This window comes from Clinocottus analis, unplaced genomic scaffold, assembly GCF_023055335.1.
Source record: "Clinocottus analis isolate CAN_PGR_092001 unplaced genomic scaffold, fCliAna1.0.p SCAF_1, whole genome shotgun sequence".
NCBI lineage: Eukaryota > Metazoa > Chordata > Actinopteri > Perciformes > Cottidae > Clinocottus > Clinocottus analis.
This window is the reverse complement of record NW_027175820.1, coordinates 10354955-10377120: the sequence shown is the minus strand read 5'-3', so window position 1 is coordinate 10377120 and position 22166 is coordinate 10354955. Positions and strand designations below refer to the sequence as shown.

Here is a 22166-nt window from a genome sequence, read left to right as displayed (position 1 = left end):
GAAATTCAACATTGATCAAATTACTAAGTGAGTGTAATATCTCACTTCATAATTGCATTATATTGTATGTGTGTTATTGTGTCCATGTACTTTTATTGACCCAGACTTGGGTACACGTTGCGTAGAGTTTGGGGATAATACTTCTCCCCAAACTGTCCTATATGCACATGAGCGTGTAGCTTTCTAAAGGAAGAGAACACATTTTCAAAAAAGACCGTGGGTACATGATACCCGACTACTGTATCTGCTTATTTTACTTTTCCATACATCGCGGTTCAGGTACAATATTTTCTCATTCTCTTGAAGATTGTATAGACCAAAGACTACCTCAGCATGCATTGAGCAAAAGGTGGGTCACACCCTGCATTCATATTAAATGTAAATGTGTTAAATGTATCTTGGCTTCCTGTTTCTGCCCTGCAGCATTTATTTTAATGCCCAAATACGCACATGGTTACTCTTTATATCTGAGGCAAAGTGCGACCTTGTGCTGAAGCAGAACAGTGTCCATTTCTTACTGCAAAAGTGAGGTGTGGGAATGTGCTCTACTTTTCTCATTCCTAAAACTCTTCAAGCCTCATTAAGTACAAAAACAAGCCAACTAGCTGCTGTGAATGGTTTGTAGCATTAGCTCTCGCCAAGAAAAGGTTCTGCACCTCGTTGAGACAGACCGAGTCCCTGCATGAGCAGGCGATCACTGAGGCAGACAATAATGGGAGAAGTTGAATGTATAGGTTGTCTTGTGGTGTGATGAGTGGTTTATAGTTTGACACAGCATGGGCTGAAAAAGTACATATGACATGTTTTGTTAAATCTGAGTCAAGTGAATGGAATACATGTACTTTAGGCACAGAGGCCCAGAGGTGGATTGTGTGTGTACACTGTTTTGGACTAATAAAGTTTTAATGAAGTGGTAAGGTCAGAGGTTTTTACAAGTCATCCTGTGAGGGACATGAAGGTCTGCAACAAAAGGGGTGAGTGACATGACCAACAATTTGTATCATGGCACTTTTGTTTTGTTTTTATATCATACTATTACGACATTTAAAGGATATGCACTCAAAACATGATTCTACTTATTGTCACAGTGTTGACAATGTAAAGGAACATATCTTAGGATGAGTAGCCTGCCTCAGAATATACTGTCTGGGATTTGTTCAGAGTGAGTCACCGAGTGAAAGCCATGCTGTTGTTGTGAGAGACAATCTCAGCAAGAAATAATATTTATGGAGGAAAAAGAGGTCTCAAATCTATGGTTGTTTTAATATTTGAAAGTCTCTCAACCCAGCTCAAATTAAAATAGCAATACAATTAAAAGCCCAGCCCAGCGCGTCTCTTCTGTGGAAGGCTCATTTTAGTTGTTCGGTGTGTGTTGCATATCTTTTCTCTGCAAAAATAGATCATGAAGGTGATCTGTTGAGTGATGTCAGCAGCAGCGCTGCAGTAGCAATGCTGTCTGTGTGGACACCACATTCATAGAGATGCAGCGGCTGCTCTAACCTGTTAACAAGGTGGCAAAATGGTTAAAATGTGTGTGACACAACTATACGGCAACAGTTGTTGAGATATTTCAGTCAGGGCACAAATGGTGAACTGGCAGAACGACCTTGCCATCTCAAGAGCGACGGCACTAGTGTGAATAAAAACTGCTCTCACATTGCAACCGACCTTATCTCTTGAATTCACTACTTCCAACTTGGCTGCTGACAATGCTTCAACTTCTCAAAATGAACGAACAAGTGCTGCTCTCTGGCATTGTTGCGCGCACACACACACACACACACACACACACACACACACACCAAGCATAGAACTATATTGCTCACTAGACATTATACATTTGACTTTTATTTACTTCTAAAGCCATCGCCCCTCACTCCCAAACAAAAATGAGCGCATACGTACAGTATATGTATATGAACCTTAGAGAGCCAAACCAATAGTACTCTTCTTCAGAATGTTTATCCCTCGGTTTCCTCTCTGGAGTTAGCAGGCTTACATCATGTTTACAGCCTGCAGCCTTGTATAAGCAGGCAAAATTAAGATCCATTGCTTAATTACAGTGTGTGTGCGTGTGATACTAGCATGCATACAAATTCCAAACAGTCCTTTTATGCATTACTTAAATCAACAGTTCAGGCAAATTCACATTCTAGTTTTCTAGATTGCAAGCTGCGTTTGTGATTCCAGTCATTGAGCCGACTCCGTTGAGAGATCAGTGAGAAGTCATACGAAATATATTGTTTGGTGCTGTAGGGAATGAGAAATGGGTCTGCATGGATAAGATGTAATGCACAAGAAAACTGAGACTCACCAAAGGTTAAACAGGCCAAAGAAATGTCATCAAAATGCCACTTAAACAGGATTTGGCCTTTTGGATTCTTTCATCGCATCAAACTTGTGCCAGCTGTGTGACTTGAATATGAGTGAAAATGCAGCATGACCCTCTGAAAAGGTCGATCAAAAGCGGTTTTCAAATAAAACCTGGACTTCAAGATAAATCACAGAAGAATTTTGCGCATCGAAGAGCATGTTAATTTCACCAGTATCGTACATTTGAAGATCTAATTTGTCATTGCAGGAGATGATGGAATCACAATGAGACGCCGGGCGAAAACTAAATATAAATATCAAAACTATGTTCACTAAAGCATGAATAACACAGTTAAAATGCAAATCATTAGATTCCCCAGGAGGTTATTTTTTGTGTTTCATTGTCAACCTACTAATTATTGAGAAGTACAGAACATCAGCGGTGTGATGAATGGAAGCTGACCCTTGCAGCTAGGCAACTGTCTGAGAGGCACCTAGATGGCTGCAATTACATCAGTACATTTTCATAAACGGGATTATGCTGCCTACTCTCACTCAACCGCGCTCCTGCTACATTCTCTGCACTTAATTCTATGACTTGTCGTAATGACGCACCGCCGTTACCCAGACCACGAATAGTGTGTGAGGCGAAGAAGGACCCAAGGACTGTAACGCTCGAAACACAGGGTCTACGTTTGCCATCAAAAGTAGTGATGAAGGCACAAGAAAGTCACGCCAACCAAAACAAGCAAACAACAAAATGATATTAAACACTGCTATTTACTGAATGTATTTATATTTATGGCGATCCGGCAAATGGCATATTATGATGAAATTGGTTATTTTGCTTTTCATATTGTTGGTAGTATAACAAGAAAATGTAAAGTTTTATATGAATTGGAAAAATGGAACAACAAAATGATATTAAACGCTGCTATTTACTGAATGTATTTATATTTATGGCGATCCGGCAAACGGCATATTATGATGAAATTGGTTATTTTGCTTTTCATATTGTTGGTAGTATAACAAGAAAATGTAAAGTTTTATATGAATTGGAAAAATGGAAAAAAAAATGGAAAATTATAAATGATTGAACCGTGTAACCTGATTAAACACTTCACTTAATAGGAACTTTCTGAGACGTACTATTTTTTCCTTTTACTGCAAAGAACACTTCATCGCGTTATCTTTGGTTTATGTGCAATTCTTGCATCATGTAGGATCATATAAACTGTGAATAAAACCAGATTTTTGTAATCTAAAAAGCATACACATTTGGTTTCTGTGCTTTTTAAAGCTCTGACTGCAGGCCTCCTGAAAGGCTATATGAAGTACAGATGTATTATAGGATCATACCATACTCAAAGATGATCATTTATTTGAATGAAAATTGCTTGCAAAGGTTGTTCGGCCCACTGCACATGCATATCAGTGTTGACTTGAATTATTATAAATAGTACTTATCTACCTTATTTGCAGTTCTGAATGTCCTTTCAACAGTTTTACAGATTCATTATCTTTAATGGGAAATTGCCGTTAGGTGTTACATATCTCATCCATCAACAATGGAAACTATCCTCTATATAGTAAATATATATATATATATATATATATATATATATATATATATATATATATATATATATAAAGTTGCCACATTTTCTTTCAAACACAACTGGTTGTTAAAGCTCATGTCCTACGAGCTGTTAGTAACTTCAACCTCTCTAATGTCATTCCATTCGACAGAGTCCGTGCTAATTAGTTTATGCCTGGCAGTCGTCCCTAGCCTGCGGCCACCTTGGCTACACCTCACCTTCATTCCCCCTCAGTTACTAAACACAACAGGCACTGCAAGAGGAGGATTCACCCCTCCATTCTTAAGCCTCAGGCTGATGGGCCCTATTCACAACAAATAAGAGGATCAAACTGAAATGGATGTGGGTGCAATGCAGTCGCTCAGTACGTTAGCAGGGAAAAGAGGACCGTGTCCATCAGCCGGTTTTCTCCCAAGTTGTGTGAAATATCGTAACGCAGTCTAATTTGGGTTGACAACTTAAAGTGCTGTTAAAAATGGCAACCTATTCTTTTCACCTCTTTTCGAATCTGAAATATTCAGATGGTTTCAATGATGGACGTGTGTGATTATGTGAGGGTGTGTTTTTTATTGTGTTAATGGAGGTTGATGCAGTTTGGAGAGACTGAAGCTTATCAGCCAATTAACATCTCATACTAATTGCAGCTTCAAACCGGCTCTAACTTTCCTCACAGTAGTTTATATGCTGCAGTAACATTGAATCAGAGTTCAACAAAAGCAATGTTTTTAATTGCTTTGACAGTTTGCTCTGATAACGTGAATTGTCACATCCTTCATAATTGTATGTTAATCTTTGAAGTGTGATGCAATTAGCCTTCACTGATTAATCTCCTCACATTACTAATTTTCCTCTTAATGGAAACTACAGCTTGTTTTGCAGGAGTAAGGTAAATGTCTGTATGACTGAGATCATTTAATACTCCAATTTCACAGGATCGCTGAAGCAGAAATAACTTCCTTTGCTCTTGTTCATTTTGTCAAGAAAAGGAACACAACAAATAATTTGGGCTCTGGGCCACTTTCAGTGACCCGCCACTTCAACTGACTTTATTATCTGAAAAATAGGGGACAGTGGAAGAGATGACAGTGCTTCAGCTTTCATTAACTCTAAATCACTTTCCACATGGAGTGCAACAGTGCACAAAGGTAATTAATTTCCTCAAGGACAATTATTTTAGTGCTTTGAGATAATGACAATAACTCCTCAAAGTTCAATCTCTGTATACTGTAGGTGGTTTTAAAGGAAAAGTATCCCCAAAGGCCCAATTTAGAGTCAGTATTGCGCCATATCTGGTGATAAAGGTAATTCCCTGTGCAGCTTGGATTTATTTGAGAGAACTTACTAAGATATATTAACACACAAAGTAAGGGTTTGGCTTAGTGCATGTGGACAGTGGGCATACGTTTCACAGGACACGATCATAATACAGTGCTTTAAAATATATTGGGTTGCACAACAACATGCTTTATTAGTGTTTGTATGTCCCATTGTTCAATACTCAAACTGATTACCTGCTGTACTGCACAGTACATCATTAGAAAACATCTGTTATTTCATGATGCGTTAACAAAAACAAATATACTCTTTGACATTTTACTGCTTTTTCATCTTTTAATTTCTAAATGTCCTGAATGTTATTGTTAATTGCACATTAGTCATTTAGCAAAGTCTCGAGAGAATGCCTGTGTCAAATTATATTTTCATATCTTCAAAATATTTGCCGAGTAGAGTGAGCCTTTAAGCCCAAAAGTTAAGACTCAAACACACCACAGATGGGAGCATGAGCCGCAATGTGCAAGACAGTTTTAATATCACCAAATTAAATGTGTGTGTGTGTGCATGTGCGTGTGTGTGTGTGTACAATACAACATCTTATGACAAATATTCATTACTGTAATGTATACGAACAAGTCAAAGGTATTATTGTATGTAGATTTAATTAAGGGAAATATAACTTTGTCTTCAGACTACTTTTACACGGATGCCTCGTCTTAGGTATAACAAAATAATAATGAATCAACTTCACATGGGGAGATTACAGTGAATGGCCCACAGGCAGACAAGGAGAGGTGATTATGTATGTTATTCTTGAGGACAGAGGCTTACATCTCACCTGGGAGCAGGTCGGGATCAGGAAGAATATCAGTGGGTGTTTTAAGGTCTAGCATCAATCCTGGTCTATCAGATAAGTCCCTCTTTTTCTCTGAAAAAAAAAAGCAGAGCTCTTCCATACATGTGTTGTGAGTTATGCAATGGAGAGTAGAGTTAGAACTGGGTCTTCCCAAGAGAAAACAGATGTCCTTGTCTGGGATTTGCAAGGCGCAAATAATATGGCACCTCAAATTTGCCGCCAAGGGCAGACAATGTCCCAGTTTGAAGTTACTGATTTTACAGAGTATACAGAAATCCCTGTCACCACGTTGGCCATTAACACGTTAAGTTTGAGAGATATTGGATCCCCTACTAAGAGGATGTGCTGACCAGAAAAATAACATCTTTGGACTGTTTTCAAATGCTTGAAATGACAGATTGACAAGCAGATTGACACTGACGAGCAGTGAGGATCAGTCAGGGGGGATGGTTGGTCGCACAGTCGTGTTTTTCATTTCTCTAATCTTCAGCAAGTAGTTTTGTAAAGTAAACTTTACCAAATTGTAGGTAATTTTGGAAGGCACCGATAGAGACCGTCACATATTAGATTAAGAACATGCCATTATCATTCCCTTATTGGCTCACTCCCATAAAACGTCCATTCAGCTCAAGGTTTCTAAATCTAAATTCTTCAAAAGATAACTTAATTATATTTCAATATGTGTCATGAAAGGTATGAGTATAGCACTTAAATAAAAAGCCTCTTTTAAAACCATGCAATAGAGCTTCTATTATTTGTCGTCCTGAATGTAAAAGAAGACGGAAACTAATAACGGTACGAGCTGACCACCATGCAGCACAGGTCCACAGACTGCACATCTCCTGTGGTTCATTGTGGTTCACAATGAAAGGTAATGTAGCTCATGTAGCATGCACTCTTCTGCTTCCACCCTGTCACAGGCAGCTGATGGGTGGCTGGAGTGATGAATGTGGGGAGAGATTGCCTCTCTCTTTAAAGGCTGTGTATACTGGTTGACAACCGGTGGCGAAAGATTCAAACTAGCAGACTGCCAAGGCTAGCCTGGTCACAGCCTTCCAAAACAATCACATTCATAGCACTGCGAGTCGTCTTTACTGCGCATGCTTGTTAAAAATCATCAATTCTGTCTGAAAATTGTGATATTCTGGCACCTGGATTGGATAACACAGTTTGCATGCTGCATTCATACAAATGCAGGCCATTGTAAATGCCTTTGACTGCATTAAAACTTGTTGTACACATCTGCCGGGAGTTAATCTTTAAAAATATGTTCAAAATATTTGGTAGAACTGGAGAACTACTGTATGTGAAAGTAGGGAAAAGTAGAAGAGGAAAAGTAGCTCACTGAAGGATCAGTCACAAAGGGCACGTCTTTCTTCCTCCTCCTCTTTTTATTTCATTACTATGCGAGAGTCGTGCCTTTTGGCTCCAGTCCTCTCATATAATTTACCACCCTCCTATATTTAAAAGGCAGCTCCCTCCTGCTTCACGCCTTCATTCAGCAAGTCTTAAACTATCATAGCCCTGTCTTATCCACACCGGGGGCAATCGCAAATCAGTGTTCTCTTTAAATGATTTAGATGTTCTTTTATCGTGTCGCCTGCTGCTTCTTATGCTGGAGCCAACATCCGACCATAAGTTTAGGTACAGAGGACCGACTCTGAATCGGAACCAGTTCCAGATTCACAATGTCAGGAATTGCAATAAAAATGCTTTTTAGAATTCTGCTAATTGATTTTTGAAAGTTAACTTTGAAGAGTTGGAAGAAGAACAAGCTTATTATTTTTATAGCATAATGACTATTACACTGTAAAATAGACTCAGCATTGTACTGAGTTTATACCTACATAGCTTCCACCTACATTCGGTTACACATGCAGCAACACACATGATCATATATTATTTTTGGAAGAATATTACGGAAAGCAGGATTTTCTGAAAAGTAAAGCAAAATAAAGTAGATAAAGGTTTAGAATATCAATCCCCAAGCTAGACGATTAAATGGAGACAAAGTCAAATCAAGATTTATTTCTTTGTGCATTTCTATACATCTTGTATATTTGACTCAATTAGATCTGCAATTTCGTTAACCGCTCATGTTCTCCGCAAGAGACAGGGAAAGGAACAGAATGTAATGGAGGACAAATCCTGTACTGGTGTTGATATTATCACTGGAAATACCAATCCTGGCCTGCCTTGAGGGAGCGAGGTGTACAGTATTACAGTAACTGTTATTTTGATCATGTAGTTTCTCTGCATAAAGATAAAATAAATACCTGAAGATAAAACAAAGGAAAAAGCTTTTAGTAATGCATTTCAGTGATTTGTCCTTTCACTGAAACATGCAGTATTTCTTCCTCTGCTATGGGGGTTTAACGGTTGCTCTGTGGAATATAAATTCAGGGTATACGGCATCAGGCTTTAATGACAGCAGTTCTTCATGTGAGAAATGACAACATGGGCCTGGCTCTACAGTGATTACTGTATACCAGGGTGTGAATCTTCATGTATACTGCCCTGGTGATCTATTGATTTTATGTTGAAAAAGCCTCTTTAAGAAGGAATAATTAATTGTAATCCTTGAAATTTTCTGTTATGATAACGAGATGTTAACCCACGGCTTGACATTGAGCTTTATTAGTCAATCGTCTCTGGGAAAGTAGCTGAGATGTTTTACTTGCCCAAAAGCCAAACTTACTTGTCCAAAATGGAAATGTAGGCCTATTAAAAGATGAATAAATTAACAGAGATTTGGACAAAGAAAGATTAAACAATTCCAAATGTTATCTTTTTACTTTGTTATTGTGATATGTAGTATTTGTTTGCATAAATACATAACCTTTACAAGATTACATTTGCAGATATTGTTATAAATTTGTAATACATCTTCACAGAATATAACCATTTCATGTTTGGTACTTGAATGCATCAGACTGCTACTGAATGGGGCCTTCGTACATTAGCTGTGCGCGTTATTATGAGCAGGACTGTGCCAAGTCACAAATGTTGGTCACTGTGATAACTCTGAGCAGCATGATGAGAATTTATTACAAAATAATTAATAGGTCTATGTGTCTGATTAAGTAAGTTGTTCCAAATGTTACAATGCTGTTAGCTCCAGTTTTTCGCCAAGCAGGATAGTGCTGTCACTTGGATGCTTACGGCTAAATGTAACTAGCTCAAGTTAGCTCTAAATATGCTGTATAAAATCATATAGCATCACGAGGGTTCAGTGAATAGAAAGCATTAATGTCAATCTAACAATTGCAGGGTTTTTTTGTTGTCTAATAAAGACAACATTTACCTGCCAGGTCAGAAAACAGCATGATGCATTCCACTTGCCCAAGCACAGAGTGCACTTGTCCGAGACAAGCATTAATGTTGACCTCTGTAACCGTTTATAATGCGTTGAATCTCCGTTTATCAAAAGCCATTGTACACACATTGAGCCACAATGGGCTGGGCCCTTTGTGTCCTACTATAGTTCTATCTTGTTACTAAGGTGTAGAGTGTTTGGCAAAATGAGTATGTTATAACACTCCTACATGACCTTTTATCGGATACAAATGATCGTTCAGCTAACTTACAAATCTGCAGAGAAAACTAGAATCAGTATCCACTCATCCTTTATTTACAGAGCCAGATGGTATGTTTGGACACATCAAGCATCTCCTAATACAACAGATGCTGAATTGCGAAATTTCTCTGTTTTGGCTAGCTGGCTGTGTGCCAATGTGTCTAAAAGCCCATTATCCAAGGCAAATATGTGGACCCCCACCCTCTATCTGCTGCTCTCACAGAGCATCAAGTACAGGCAGAGTTATTTCTTTGAGAACAGAGAATGGCCAGCTCTCTGCATAAAAGTCTTCTACACTCAACCTTTCTCTCAGAGATTTCAGCAGAGATTCTCTTAGCTGTCAGAAAACAATTGCTCTTTCTGAAAGACGGGGGCTGGTGCAACTTTAAATTTAAAGATGTTTTAAACGAGCTGCCGTTGTGTGATTGATGGACTGTGTGAGACTTGACTGCCGTTCCTCCATATCCTACTACAAAGGGCTTTAATTATAAGCCCTTTGTATTGATGCTGTCAGCTTCATTGTGATATGCATCATGTATGGGCTGAGAATGGATTTTACCACCTGGTTGCTCCATACAGTATCATTGCACACACAATGTCATCGGTTGAAATTGCATTGTCATCAAAGTGGAGTGATATTGCCTGGGGATTTTGGCCTTTGGTATTCATGTATTCACTCATCTGTTTGCTTGGAGTTTTAAGTGAATTTGATTTTGATGGATGAACAATCAGGCATGAGCTGACCTACCATTTAATCAGTATCTACTCTATGTATATGTATTTGTATGCAAACAGTTAATTTATTACTCCCTTTGCATCTCAAGAAAGACATGTTTTGAGAAAGCCGAGTGTCTTTTTCCTCAGAAATCTCATCCTCACTCACTATTCTGCTCACTTAACATAAATAGCAAAGAGGAAAAATGTTAATCCGTTGATGCTGGAAACATGAATGTTATGTTAGAAACAAAGTCAGTCACACAAGCAAGATAACGGCATATCTGATGAGAAGAAAAAATTAAGCGGAAGAAAAATATCTGAAGAATGTCAGTGGCCTGGGATCGACTATTGCTGTGGTCCAATTTACACCCAACTCTGAGCATGGATAGCATGTTTGCGTAATGTATCTTTTTTTGTTCTAAATTTCATGTATGCCTTTTTTTCTGAACTTTGTGCAACGTTTAGGGAAAAAAAAGCCCTATATTGTAAGAGCCCCTTTTCTGTTTTTATTTATTCTGTAATCATGGACTTTTTAAATGTTCTTCCCAAAAGTATGAAAATCCCAAACATCTGGACTCGAAGGGAAGTGAGATCATGGGGAGAGTCACTTACCTTCCTTTCAGTCCACAGTCTGATTTGTTCCCTTGAGTCCATCTACTGGTGAAGAGTTTCAGTATGATGTCATTGTTCCCACCTGGAACTGAGCCAGAGACTTAAACATTCTCAGTATCAATTTGGGGAAACACAGTGGTCTCTTCTACTGTGGTCTTTATTGTTCCTCTGCATTGCTGCATTACATTTTATTGGAACGTCGAGGTAACTTTTTTGCTTGGTTTTCTGAAAGGGTATAATGTAAGTTCAGCTCCTCTGAGATCTCTTGTCATGGGTTGTTCTTCTTGTGAGGCAGTAATGCCTCAGTAGTTAGATCCGAGGCCCCCAAAGCTCATTGTCACTTTCACCAATGCCTCTGTGGTCCTCTTGATTTTAAATGTGAGTGTTCTCCAGTGACGGATGTGACGTGTGTCATTAAGATATGTTAATTCATGGTAATTAAGGTCTTGGTATCATGCTTCCCATTAATGAACCATTGGGATTTTTCAACATCAACATGGATGTGATTGAAAACAGATGTTTCTGAATGTTTAATGAATCAGACAAGAGTATTTAGTTAGGACGTTCTCATGTGCAGAAAATGATAAGTGTTTCATAAGTGAGACTCTGCTTTATTGTACTGTGTGTCTTATGCTGTGTGTCGTGCGACAAACACAGTGAGGAGACACAAAGCAAACTAGAATGGAATGTAAACTGAAAAACTGACATTTTTTATTTAGTTTAGAGAGTACAGCATTTGTTTCTCAGAAAATCCAAATATGCAGTTAAGCATAATGTTTATGTAGTGAAGTATAAAGTATTTATACATCATTTAGTTGTATAACTGTCTTGCAGCAATTCTGCCTATTGAAAGGACATTTACATAATTATGCTTTTCCTCCTTAAGCATCACTGCTGTTTGTTGTACTTGCGTTATGAAATTGTTTTTTAATCCCCCGCCCCCTCCGGCCCCTCTCAAAAAAACAAAAAACTAGTGAAAATGTCACCTGAGAGAATTTGGTGATTGGAGTTTTTCAGAAATGCAACTATGGACTGTCCTGTCAGCTTTTCCAGTAACCGCAAACAGATATTATGCAATGAAAATCATAATAGACCGTTTGGATAAATATTAAGAAAACACAGTTCCTTGGCTGCTGCATAAAAATGTGTCCAATGGGAGAGAAGAAGTCAGACAGCCAGTGGAGGGAGAAAAAGCTCACAAATGTGTTCCAACAATCATTTTCACTTGCCATTTTCTTTCATGCATATCTTTTCTATAATTCTGAACCAAATCTAATGAGGAGCACAGTAGTGAGGGCAGACTTATCACAACACTGGCAACATAGTTTGGATGAATTAGTATAGTTTGTGAAATGGGATGGTATCACTATCAAAAAAACTAAACAAATGCCACCAGACACAGAATTTAAATTTAAAATTGCAAGCATGAAAATAATTTACCGCAATTGTAAATAAAAAATCATATATAGCATTATATATATTTGTAATGATTTTTGGTTTAGAGTGGATGGGCAAAACCAAAACCTGTATTCAGACTGTTTGTCCCCTTACGCAGTCGGTTCAGTACAACAGACAAAACAGAATACATTGTTTTCATAATTGGCCACACACACACACACACACACACACACACACACACACACACACACACACACACACACACACACAGGTACATATATTCTGTATCTTGTGCGGTTGATGAATATTGCAGAAAACTAAATCACAACAGATACTTGCAATGACTGCATGGTTTGTTTTGTGGAGAGAAGTGCTGGCTTTAAATTGTGAATAACAATGAGATGGAAATTACAAAGGGCTGTTTTGCAACACAGTGCACAAACTGCTAACATATACTGGGGGTCTGTGATGAAAGTTATGGCTTGACAATATAAATCCTTATATCCTGTAGATATTCTTCATATTCTTGATATCTATTAAAGTTCAGGTTAGGATGGTCAGTACAACACAGCTATGCTATTGTGTCTATGAAATGTCCGGTTCTCAAGGGAAGTTAGTCACACGCCTCCACCCTTCGACACCCACACCTGTTTTTCAGTACATTGACATTTGGGAAGCAGCTTCTGAGAAAAGAGGAGGACGCGGGACTCTCTCTCTCTCTTCAATTAAATGTTACTTTGCTTGTGATATGTTGATGACATTAAACTGCGTATTAAAGAGCCAAACTCCGGGCTGTTGGGGGTGGTTTTTGGACGGTCAACCTGCGTGTTAACTGGACGACTCGCTGTTATCACAATTGTGGCACTTGTTACTTTACTTGTGATCAGAGGAAATAAATTACGAGAACAAAATAAGTTGTCAAACCGAATTCTTCTGGAGGCTATACCAGGCATCCAATGATTGATACACGCTAACAGGCTGTGTAATAAAACAAATACTGCTTTGTGTAATTTGTATATGGAGGTCATACTTGGAGTCACTGTGAAATCAAACATTTAAATCAAATACTTATAATTGACTTTTTGGGTTTTAGAAATATAGAAATACTTTTTCATTTGATAGTCAACAGTATAAAAAATGGTTTCAGGTTTTTTTTTTTACTATACATTGTTTCTATTTGTTCATCGTTGTCCACAATATATTTTTGGAATGGTTCATCACAAATATAAATAAGCAGGAGTGTTTGATTACTTTCGCAGAGCAAAGGCAATATAGATAAGGACAGGATGGAAAAGCATATCACAATCTGTGCATCCGAGGCATAACGTGATCTTGTACAGCACAAGATTAAGTTGACAGCAATCTCAAACATCAAAATTTAAACTATAGATGTGATTTTTGTTGCTCTTCCTCAACAACACATACAAGCTAGACTGAAAGGCAAATGCCTTAATACAAAACTTCTTGATTGTATTTGTCAGGGGATGGAGGAAGAACCAACAAGGAGACAGACGACAAATGGGGTTTAAATACAAGAGAGAGGTAACGAGCAACAGGTGGACTCAATGAGGGCAGCACAGGTGCAGGGAACCCACAATCAGGAACCAGGTAGACAGACAATCCCAGACAATCACCATGGCTGGAAGTGCAGAGACAAATGGGACACAAAATAAAACAGGAAAAACAGAAAACTCAAATCATGACAGTATTAATCATTTCTGGACTACTGCTCGCAGTATTTGGGAGAATGTCTTCCCATGACTCAATATCAAACTAAATGAAGCTCAAGCGTAAATTCAGTATGGAAGACAATCACTACTCTCTGGTTCATTCATAAAGCCAGTCTAGTCTCACAAGCGATTACTACATCAGCTGATTGGGGGCGTGTTTGTTTATTGAACCAACCAGTCGGAGACGGCACTATTTCTGTAAGCCAATCACCGTGTTGCTATCAAACTTTGAAATAGTTTCCCCGCTCTGCTTGCTGTCAGTTGTCATTTCAGCTCGAACCGACGTGACCCTCCTCCACCCCAGGCACCTCCAAAGAGCATTCAGTCCTGCTCATCATTTATCATCATGTTACAGCAACTCCCTTCTGCAACACCACTACCAGTGTCTGGACTGCAGGACTTGCTTATCCTAAGTCAGGATGGAGTCCAATCGCCAAAAGACTTTGCACTATTTAAAAATATGCAATTTTAATACATTAGTGTTAAACTCTGAAACAAGTATCTCCTGGTTGAACTTAAATAAGTTCATGTTCAGCTCAAGTACCATAACACATTAAATATAACAGTGAATGAAATGTGAAACCTGTCTTCACCTGGAATATGACACACTTACCTTGTCTGTGGGAGCATTGGGATTACAGAGGCGGACAAGGTCAGAGATGAGGTTAGGTGCTAGTACAGCACAATTTACTGTTCAGCCTTGAAGGTCACCAGTGAATTCTTAGTATCAATGTTGCTGACCAATTTTCTATGAATAAAGAGAGATGGAAGAGTAGTGCATTTGTCTGCATACCAATGTTACAATAATCTCATTGAACAAGACAAAAGCTGCCAGTATATTTGTCCAATTGTCAAATAGCTTTGAAAAACATCTCCCCCAATTCCTTTCTCATGTCGGACTTGGGTGGCTTTTTCACACTATTTCTGTCAATTTACGACATTCACACACACTTCACGCCATGATTGGCCACTTTTACAAAATGAGTAAAGTGTTTGAATTTCTCGTGCTCTTTTTTCCGTTGTGACACATAATTTCACTGTCACTTTTAATTTCTGAATATCGGAATGAATGCCTTACGGGAGTGACTGTCTGAAAATGTGTGCTATCATCCCCAAATTTAAAATAAATTGTCTTCCCTTCATATGACGACCGCATTTTCATTCCGCCTGTGGGGACCATGAACGTATGGGCCAAATGTTACGGCTATCTAACCAATAGATGCTGAAATATTTCACTGGTTATTCAATTGGTTGTTGAAAGACTTCAGTGTGGACCAGCAGTAGATTGATATTTTTCCCACAGTCCCTAAAAGCTCCAGAGTTGAGAAGCAGTTTACACTGTTAACGTGCGGTTGAAGTGGTTCACTTGAGTTGGGCTGTTACAAAAATCTTTCCCACTTTGACAACTTTGAGAGGTATAAAAGCTGCTGTTGCTGGAACACAGTGTTGAATATAGAGGTTAAAAAGTTTTGGCCAATATCAAACATAACATTGGATAGATGATAAGAACCCTCTAAATGTAATGTATAGAAGAGATATGCTTGAAACGGTGTAATTAAGAAGATGTAGTGTTTTCTAATCTGTTTACAAGAGTTCACAGGGTCAATATTCCAAGTATTTATGAACCATATTCTGGATTTGGTGGGGAAAAATGTGTATTAATCAGAATTGTATTCATTTTATGATATGTTTTACAACCGCTGGCCATTAGACAGACATTCCTGTGTCTCTCTGACTACTTTCAAAAAGCATTACATTACCAGGCTAAAAGATATAAGATGAAATAATACCCAGACTAAGCTTTGCACAATGACTACCCTCAGGTCATTCAAGACTATTGGACCATTAATTGAAATTTGGTCTTGATTAACCACACTAAGAATAAGAAATCCCATTGTTTGAGCCGGTTTCATTCATTTTCAAGTGGTGTGAAGTAAAATTGATGGGTGAGTGCGGTTGTTTTTCTTTGGAATAAGTGCTAATATCAGCGCAACAGAAAGGTCACCTTTATTAATCGTGATAATTATCAAAAGTAATTAGGCCAGATATTAAAGGAGCACGATTTAACTGTTCTCTGAAGAATAGATTTTTTACTCTCAGAATTACTTCAAGGGTACGAACACGTTTTATATTTTTTTATGCATTGTGAAAAGGTCCAGCCTAAATTACAACTTCCACTAGTGTGGTTGTTCACTTTACAATGTTTTTGTATTGATTATTAAGATCTTTATAAAACTTGCTTTCCCTTAGTAAAAATCTAAAAGGTGGCAAAAATATGCATTACAGTAATAATGACCATAAATCAACAACTTTATCTCACAACTTTACAGAACCTAAATACAATAATGTTACAATAAGACATCAAAATACATGTTTTTATTGGATTTTTAGAGACTGCGTACGAAAGAGAATTAATTTCACAAAGCCTGAAGACGTTAAGAGGATTGTTCTTCACAGTTTATTGCATTCACTGAGCTTTTTTTAAATTTAATTAAAACTTTTGTACAACTCTGAGCTGATAACTTGGTTAGGGCATTCACTAACCACTACACAAATGATACAAATTGTTTTTAACCAGCAAAATTCAACTAATACATGTTGTTCAGGCTGTTAAATATGTCATTATTTTTATAAATAGACTCAGTAAGAAGCTGTAGTTTTGTCTTCTCACATCATGAAGTTTCAAAATGTTAGCTCTTAGTGAGTGAGGGGGTCCCATGACCCCTCACTCACTCCAACTAATTTTGAACATGTTTTTAATTCTTCTTAATTTTACAGTTGGACACTTGATCAATATTTTGGTGAACATTATTTTTGTTTCATACAGATTTATAGGGTCTGAAATTGAAGCCCATCCTTTTTTTCTATTTTCTTGCAACATCCAAATTGCTTGTACCGGCTTATTTTTTTTCTTAATTTCTTGGAAGATTTGGATGATTCCTGAATGTATTGTGTCAGTAAGCAGCATGCACCAATATATTGACGTGTTTCCAAGTATTTAAACCCTAAGGCCGGATAGCTGAATGCGATCCAAGGTCAATAACTCTCAATGATAAGTCCCTGGCCAAATGTGTATTTTGGCCAGCAGACCGAAGTTCACTCTTCATGAGTTGGCAAGCTGTAGCTGCTAACAGGAACTCTCAGTACAGTCTGTTTTCCAGGTAAAAGGCCTTGAAATCACAAAAAGACCCATTAGTTACGTAAAGGAAGAGTGGTGATTAATTCAATGCACTTGCTATTAGTTCAAGAATTCAGGTTCAGATTAAATAACTCAGTTTTGCTGAACTGCTTGATCATAAGTAATTGTTATAATGGTTATCTTAAAAACATGTCTTAAGGTTTTGCAACATTAATTAAATTCAAGCAGGACTGTTTTTCAAACACATCCAGACATTGTAAACAGTAAATGTCACGACTAATAGTCCTTCAAGTGCTGCTCCTCACACCCACGAGAATGAACCAACGAACGTCGCCACTTATTGCATTAGTTGGGCAAAGAAAGAAGTTCTTACAAAAGAAGGGAACATTTGTCATCATGATGTCTTGTAGATACAAAACCCTGACACTATTTATCTGATCAGAGTGACCCGAGCTGGTTTACATCACTGCCTGGAAATAAAACATTCTCAAAGCCATTATTTCAGCAGGTTAAATTATTTCATTATTACCTGGCTTTTAACAATTACTTCACAGTACTGCACTAAATAGTGTGTTTGGTTCATAAAGACCTCTAACCTCACTCAATTAGCACATATAGAATGTAATTGTCTGAGCTCAGAATGGTCTTCCTCGTGCAATTTATCTGAGCCAAGCCTTGTTTTACTGGTTCATTTCTTTCATGGAAATAATTGCATTGGACTTGATCATTTTACATGGACTAAGTAGATATAAAATACTGTAGAAAAAATATAAAAAGTGTTGTGCCACTATTTCCTTCTGAGAACCCTGAAATGTCAGGTAGTAACAACTTGCCAGAGCGGTTATGATTCACGTTATCAATTAAACCATAAAGAGTCAAATGTAGTAACTCTTGCCAAGGGTTCATTATATTCTTTAAAATTTAAACATATGTGTCTATTATACCTTACTACAGTAAATCATATGATTAATAAAGTGTTACTTTTGTTTCGTGATAAGAATTCTCCTGAGAGTCACTAAAATGGTAACACAGATACAAAATGGCGTGCCCAATACACAGGGGCTTAAGCGTCCTTGATTTGGGTCGGAAAAATTGAATTAAAAATCCCTGCAGGCTTTTAATATTTAAACAAATGTGGGTGTAATGACACATTACTTAGTTCCAAAGAAACTAGAGTGAGTGACTAGGGACTGATCTACTACCTATTTAAGGTGCCACTAGAGAGAAAGAGGATTGGCTAAACAAGTTGCAAGAAGGACAAGTAAAAAGGATCCCAGTGCAGTTGAACATGAACTGTAACTCCCATCAGTCTTGAAAATGGAGGCACAATCAAACCTTTGCTTTCATATTAGCATGCAGAGCCACAGGGAGTTTCTAAGGCACTCGCACTGATGGTTTAGCATACTTTGCAGAACTGTGGATTATCATGCAAAGGACAGTGTGTGACCCTTGAACCCAGCTGTGGTGGTAATATCTCACTTAACATAATCAGTAGGTCATTTATACATTTTCCCATCAAGACAGTTTACACAAAGCCACAATGGCCCGTGTGGTTTGATATCATTGAATAATTCACATAGTAATGAATGAGTGTAATGTACAGTTTGAAGTCATGACAGAATTTTCCATCTATCTATTTACTGGTGACTTTTTTTTTTTTTGGTGGGGCAGATGGGGGCAGATGACAAGAAACAATGTAATTGCTACGAATGAGCGTTTTACGTCTGCCCTTACACTAATTTCAAATGTAAATCAAATATCTTATAGTGGCAACACAAATATTCAGAGTATTGTATCCTTGTAGTATTAAGTATTCTGAGAAATATCTTTTTCTCCTTGACCCTATCATCGTCTGCTCATTAATTTGTGAACTTCCATTGCACATCAATTTATGAATGAAACCACAGTTCTGATGTCAGCAGCCTTCACCTTTTTTGTGATAATCTTTGTTATTGTGTTTTGCACGTGTGTGCGTTCAGAAACCTGACCAGTTCACACTTTAATCTGATATCAGCCACATTTTTTAAATAATTTGAAAAGCCGAACAAAAAACTCAAATCTGTAATCAAACAGGATTGAGTTTTGAGATGAAGTTTTAGTTTTTTTTTTAAGACAAATTATACAAATAAAACATATGTGCTTCTCTTATTTTGCATCCTATGTTAAACATGCTCTTTGGATAATTTAAAGCAAATTAAGCCTCATTCTCATACTATATTTAATTATAGGCTCAAAGGTCATTTGCCTCGGTTGACAAATAAATTGCTTTAGTGAGGAACTAATGCATTTGGGAATAATGGTGGGTGCACAGGTTGATAATGTATACTAGTGTCTTTCTAAAACTTATGAATATTTTGTTACAGTATGCAATGAAAACCTTTACATTAATCATTCATAGTACTTGTGGCCCATTATTTCTGCTACTAAATTATTAATTCTTTGGACTGAATTTTTTCATATAATCAAGTACCTATTGTTGGCGGCTATACATTCTCCCTGTATGCAGGCAGAGCCATAACATGAGACATTAAAGTGCAACAACACTAAACTGACTAGATTAAACAGCACTCTTCAAAGCCTTTTTTCTGGTTTGCAGAGCAGGAAAAGACATTTGATACTGTAAATATAAGCGCAATAACCAGCTCTTTGTCTTTTTTTTTGTATCTCTCTCCCTCCTGCCAAACATCCATCAATCTAGAGTTCTTCTTGGAGCTGCTGGACAATTCTGAGAAATCTCTCAACAGCATGTTCACAAGGACGTACGGGAAGCTGTACATGCAGAACTCAGAGGTGTTCCAGGACCTGTTCACTGAGCTAAAGCGCTACTACACCGGGGGCAACGTCAACCTGGAGGAGATGCTTAATGACTTCTGGTCCAGACTGCTGGAGCGCATGTTCCAGTTGCTCAACTCCCAGTACCACTTCACAGACGACTACTTGGAGTGTGTCAGTAAATACACGGATCAGCTAAAGCCCTTTGGAGATGTGCCCCGGAAACTGAAGGCTCAGGTCACCAGGGCCTTCATTGCTGCACGGACGTTTGTCCAGGGGCTAATGGTGGGTCGGGAGGTCGCCAACCGGGTAGCCAAGGTGAGTTTATTTTTTTCCTCATCCTCATTGGCACTTGTCCACTTCTGTGCTGTTGCATTATGCTTTAAGGTGAAGTATTAAGTTGGCACATATCCTGAAAGATTTCAACTCTCTGCAATTGCATAAGTCTCTTCTAAAACACTGGATTGTTTTTATGAGGCCATGGCAATATTCTAGTCCATATTTGCGATTATTCTAATTGACTTAAACACAGGATGAACATGGTTTAATGGTTTAGTTATATGCTAAGTCCTTGGAAACCTCTTCACTGGACTTAACATCATTCTCCTTCAGATTAGACTGGAACTGAAATTATGTATTAAAGACTCAGAAAAAAAACCCATTTTGATTCCATATGAAGATTTTTTTTTAGATGCACTTGCTCTCCGGGTGTGAGGGGCAGTACATATTTTCATTTGACTAGTGGAGTACAAAGTGTACTTACACACTACGCAGTATGATCCACATGTCAGAAGAATCCCCCGCAGAGAGCAAAGCTTTGCAAAAGAGAGAAGATTAAAGCCCGCCCCTCCTGAGATTTCTGATATGACGTTGTTTGCTGTGTTTTTCTTTGCTATTCTTATTTTGTTACATTCTCGAAGTATTGAATCAAGAAAATGTGTAAAATGTTCCACGCTGACAGATAATTTGGTGATATTAATAAAGTTGTCTTTTATTTTGTTGCTAATGTTTGGCTTGAGAGATTTGATTCTGATAAATAAATATGTTTTCCAAGCATTATCAAACACTAGAGATTATACATGTGTTTTTAAAGGCTTAGAGGATATGTTTTCTAATTCCCTGTTAAATGTAGAAAGTTATGCAACAGTTTTTCATCAATGTCTAAACTGTAAACATTATATAATCAAAGCTGTTTGCTCTTGATGGTGTAGTGCATTGCTCTGCTCTATGAAACAGATCAAAGAGTGGCAGGCATTATAACACTAGAAGCCATTACAAAACTACTATGTACTACCATGTACTACTATCTACGTGTATATATATATATATATATATATATATATATATATATATATATATATATATATATATATATATATATATATACACGTAGATAGTAGTACATGGTAGTACATAAGCCAGAATCTCAGGACTTACGGATGACCCCCTTGTCTGTCCCTCGTCGGGTGCATTTCCTCCACTTTAGAGCGCAGCAAAAAAATAGCTCCAGAGTTCATCAGTGAAATTATTCCTTTTTATCCAGGTTGAAGCTCGTTGTACCTTTTAGTCAAACAGGGGAGACAAATTATCAAAAGAGCATTGTGAGAGGGCAAAAAAAAGAAGAGACTGACTGAGTTTGAGTAAGACCTTAAAGCACTCTTTGTTGGAACCTGGACCTGAACTAACTGCATGCATTATATAAATAATGCAACTTAAGTATATGATCACATATAAATATTACAAAGGTTCAACTCAGACAGGTGCACCCTTTCCTGGAACCTATGGGTACAACTCTCCTCCAATCACAAGCATGCATTCCCCCAAAATGATTAGCATCTGCGTAGCCGTCTGATCAGGACGTGCCTACTGTAACATAAGCGTGCTGACCGCTCATCTGTACGGATGCAGTCGCCACTTTAAAAAGCTTTTGAGCCTGTAAAGTAACCGCTCTGTTGGTTCATCCCAATTTCTTGCTGCTCTCTTCTGATCTGATCGTAGCTTGGGTACCTTCTGAGAGATTCCTCCTTTAGTTCCAGGAACCTAATGAGTTCTTTCATGTCCCGGGTTTTATGGGTGCTTTTTGTCTTTCACCGCATGCGGGGATAGGGAGACATAGTTATTGTTTCTATGCCCAGTTTGTGTGTTGGCATGTTTTATAATGCAAATGCAAGGCCGCCAT

General features: G+C 37.9%; 1 protein-coding gene across 2 annotated transcripts in view; it reads left to right on the top strand.

Annotated features, from left to right (window-relative positions):
- gpc6a (glypican 6a) overlaps positions 1 to 22166 on the top strand; it is a 122830-nt gene that overhangs the window by 40997 nt on the left and 59667 nt on the right. For both annotated transcript variants that reach the window (XM_068579986.1, XM_068579978.1), the window contains exon 3: positions 19914 to 20305. In XM_068579986.1, the coding sequence (XP_068436087.1) occupies positions 19914 to 20305 (392 nt within the window). The remainder of the gene's footprint in view (positions 1 to 19913; positions 20306 to 22166) is intronic.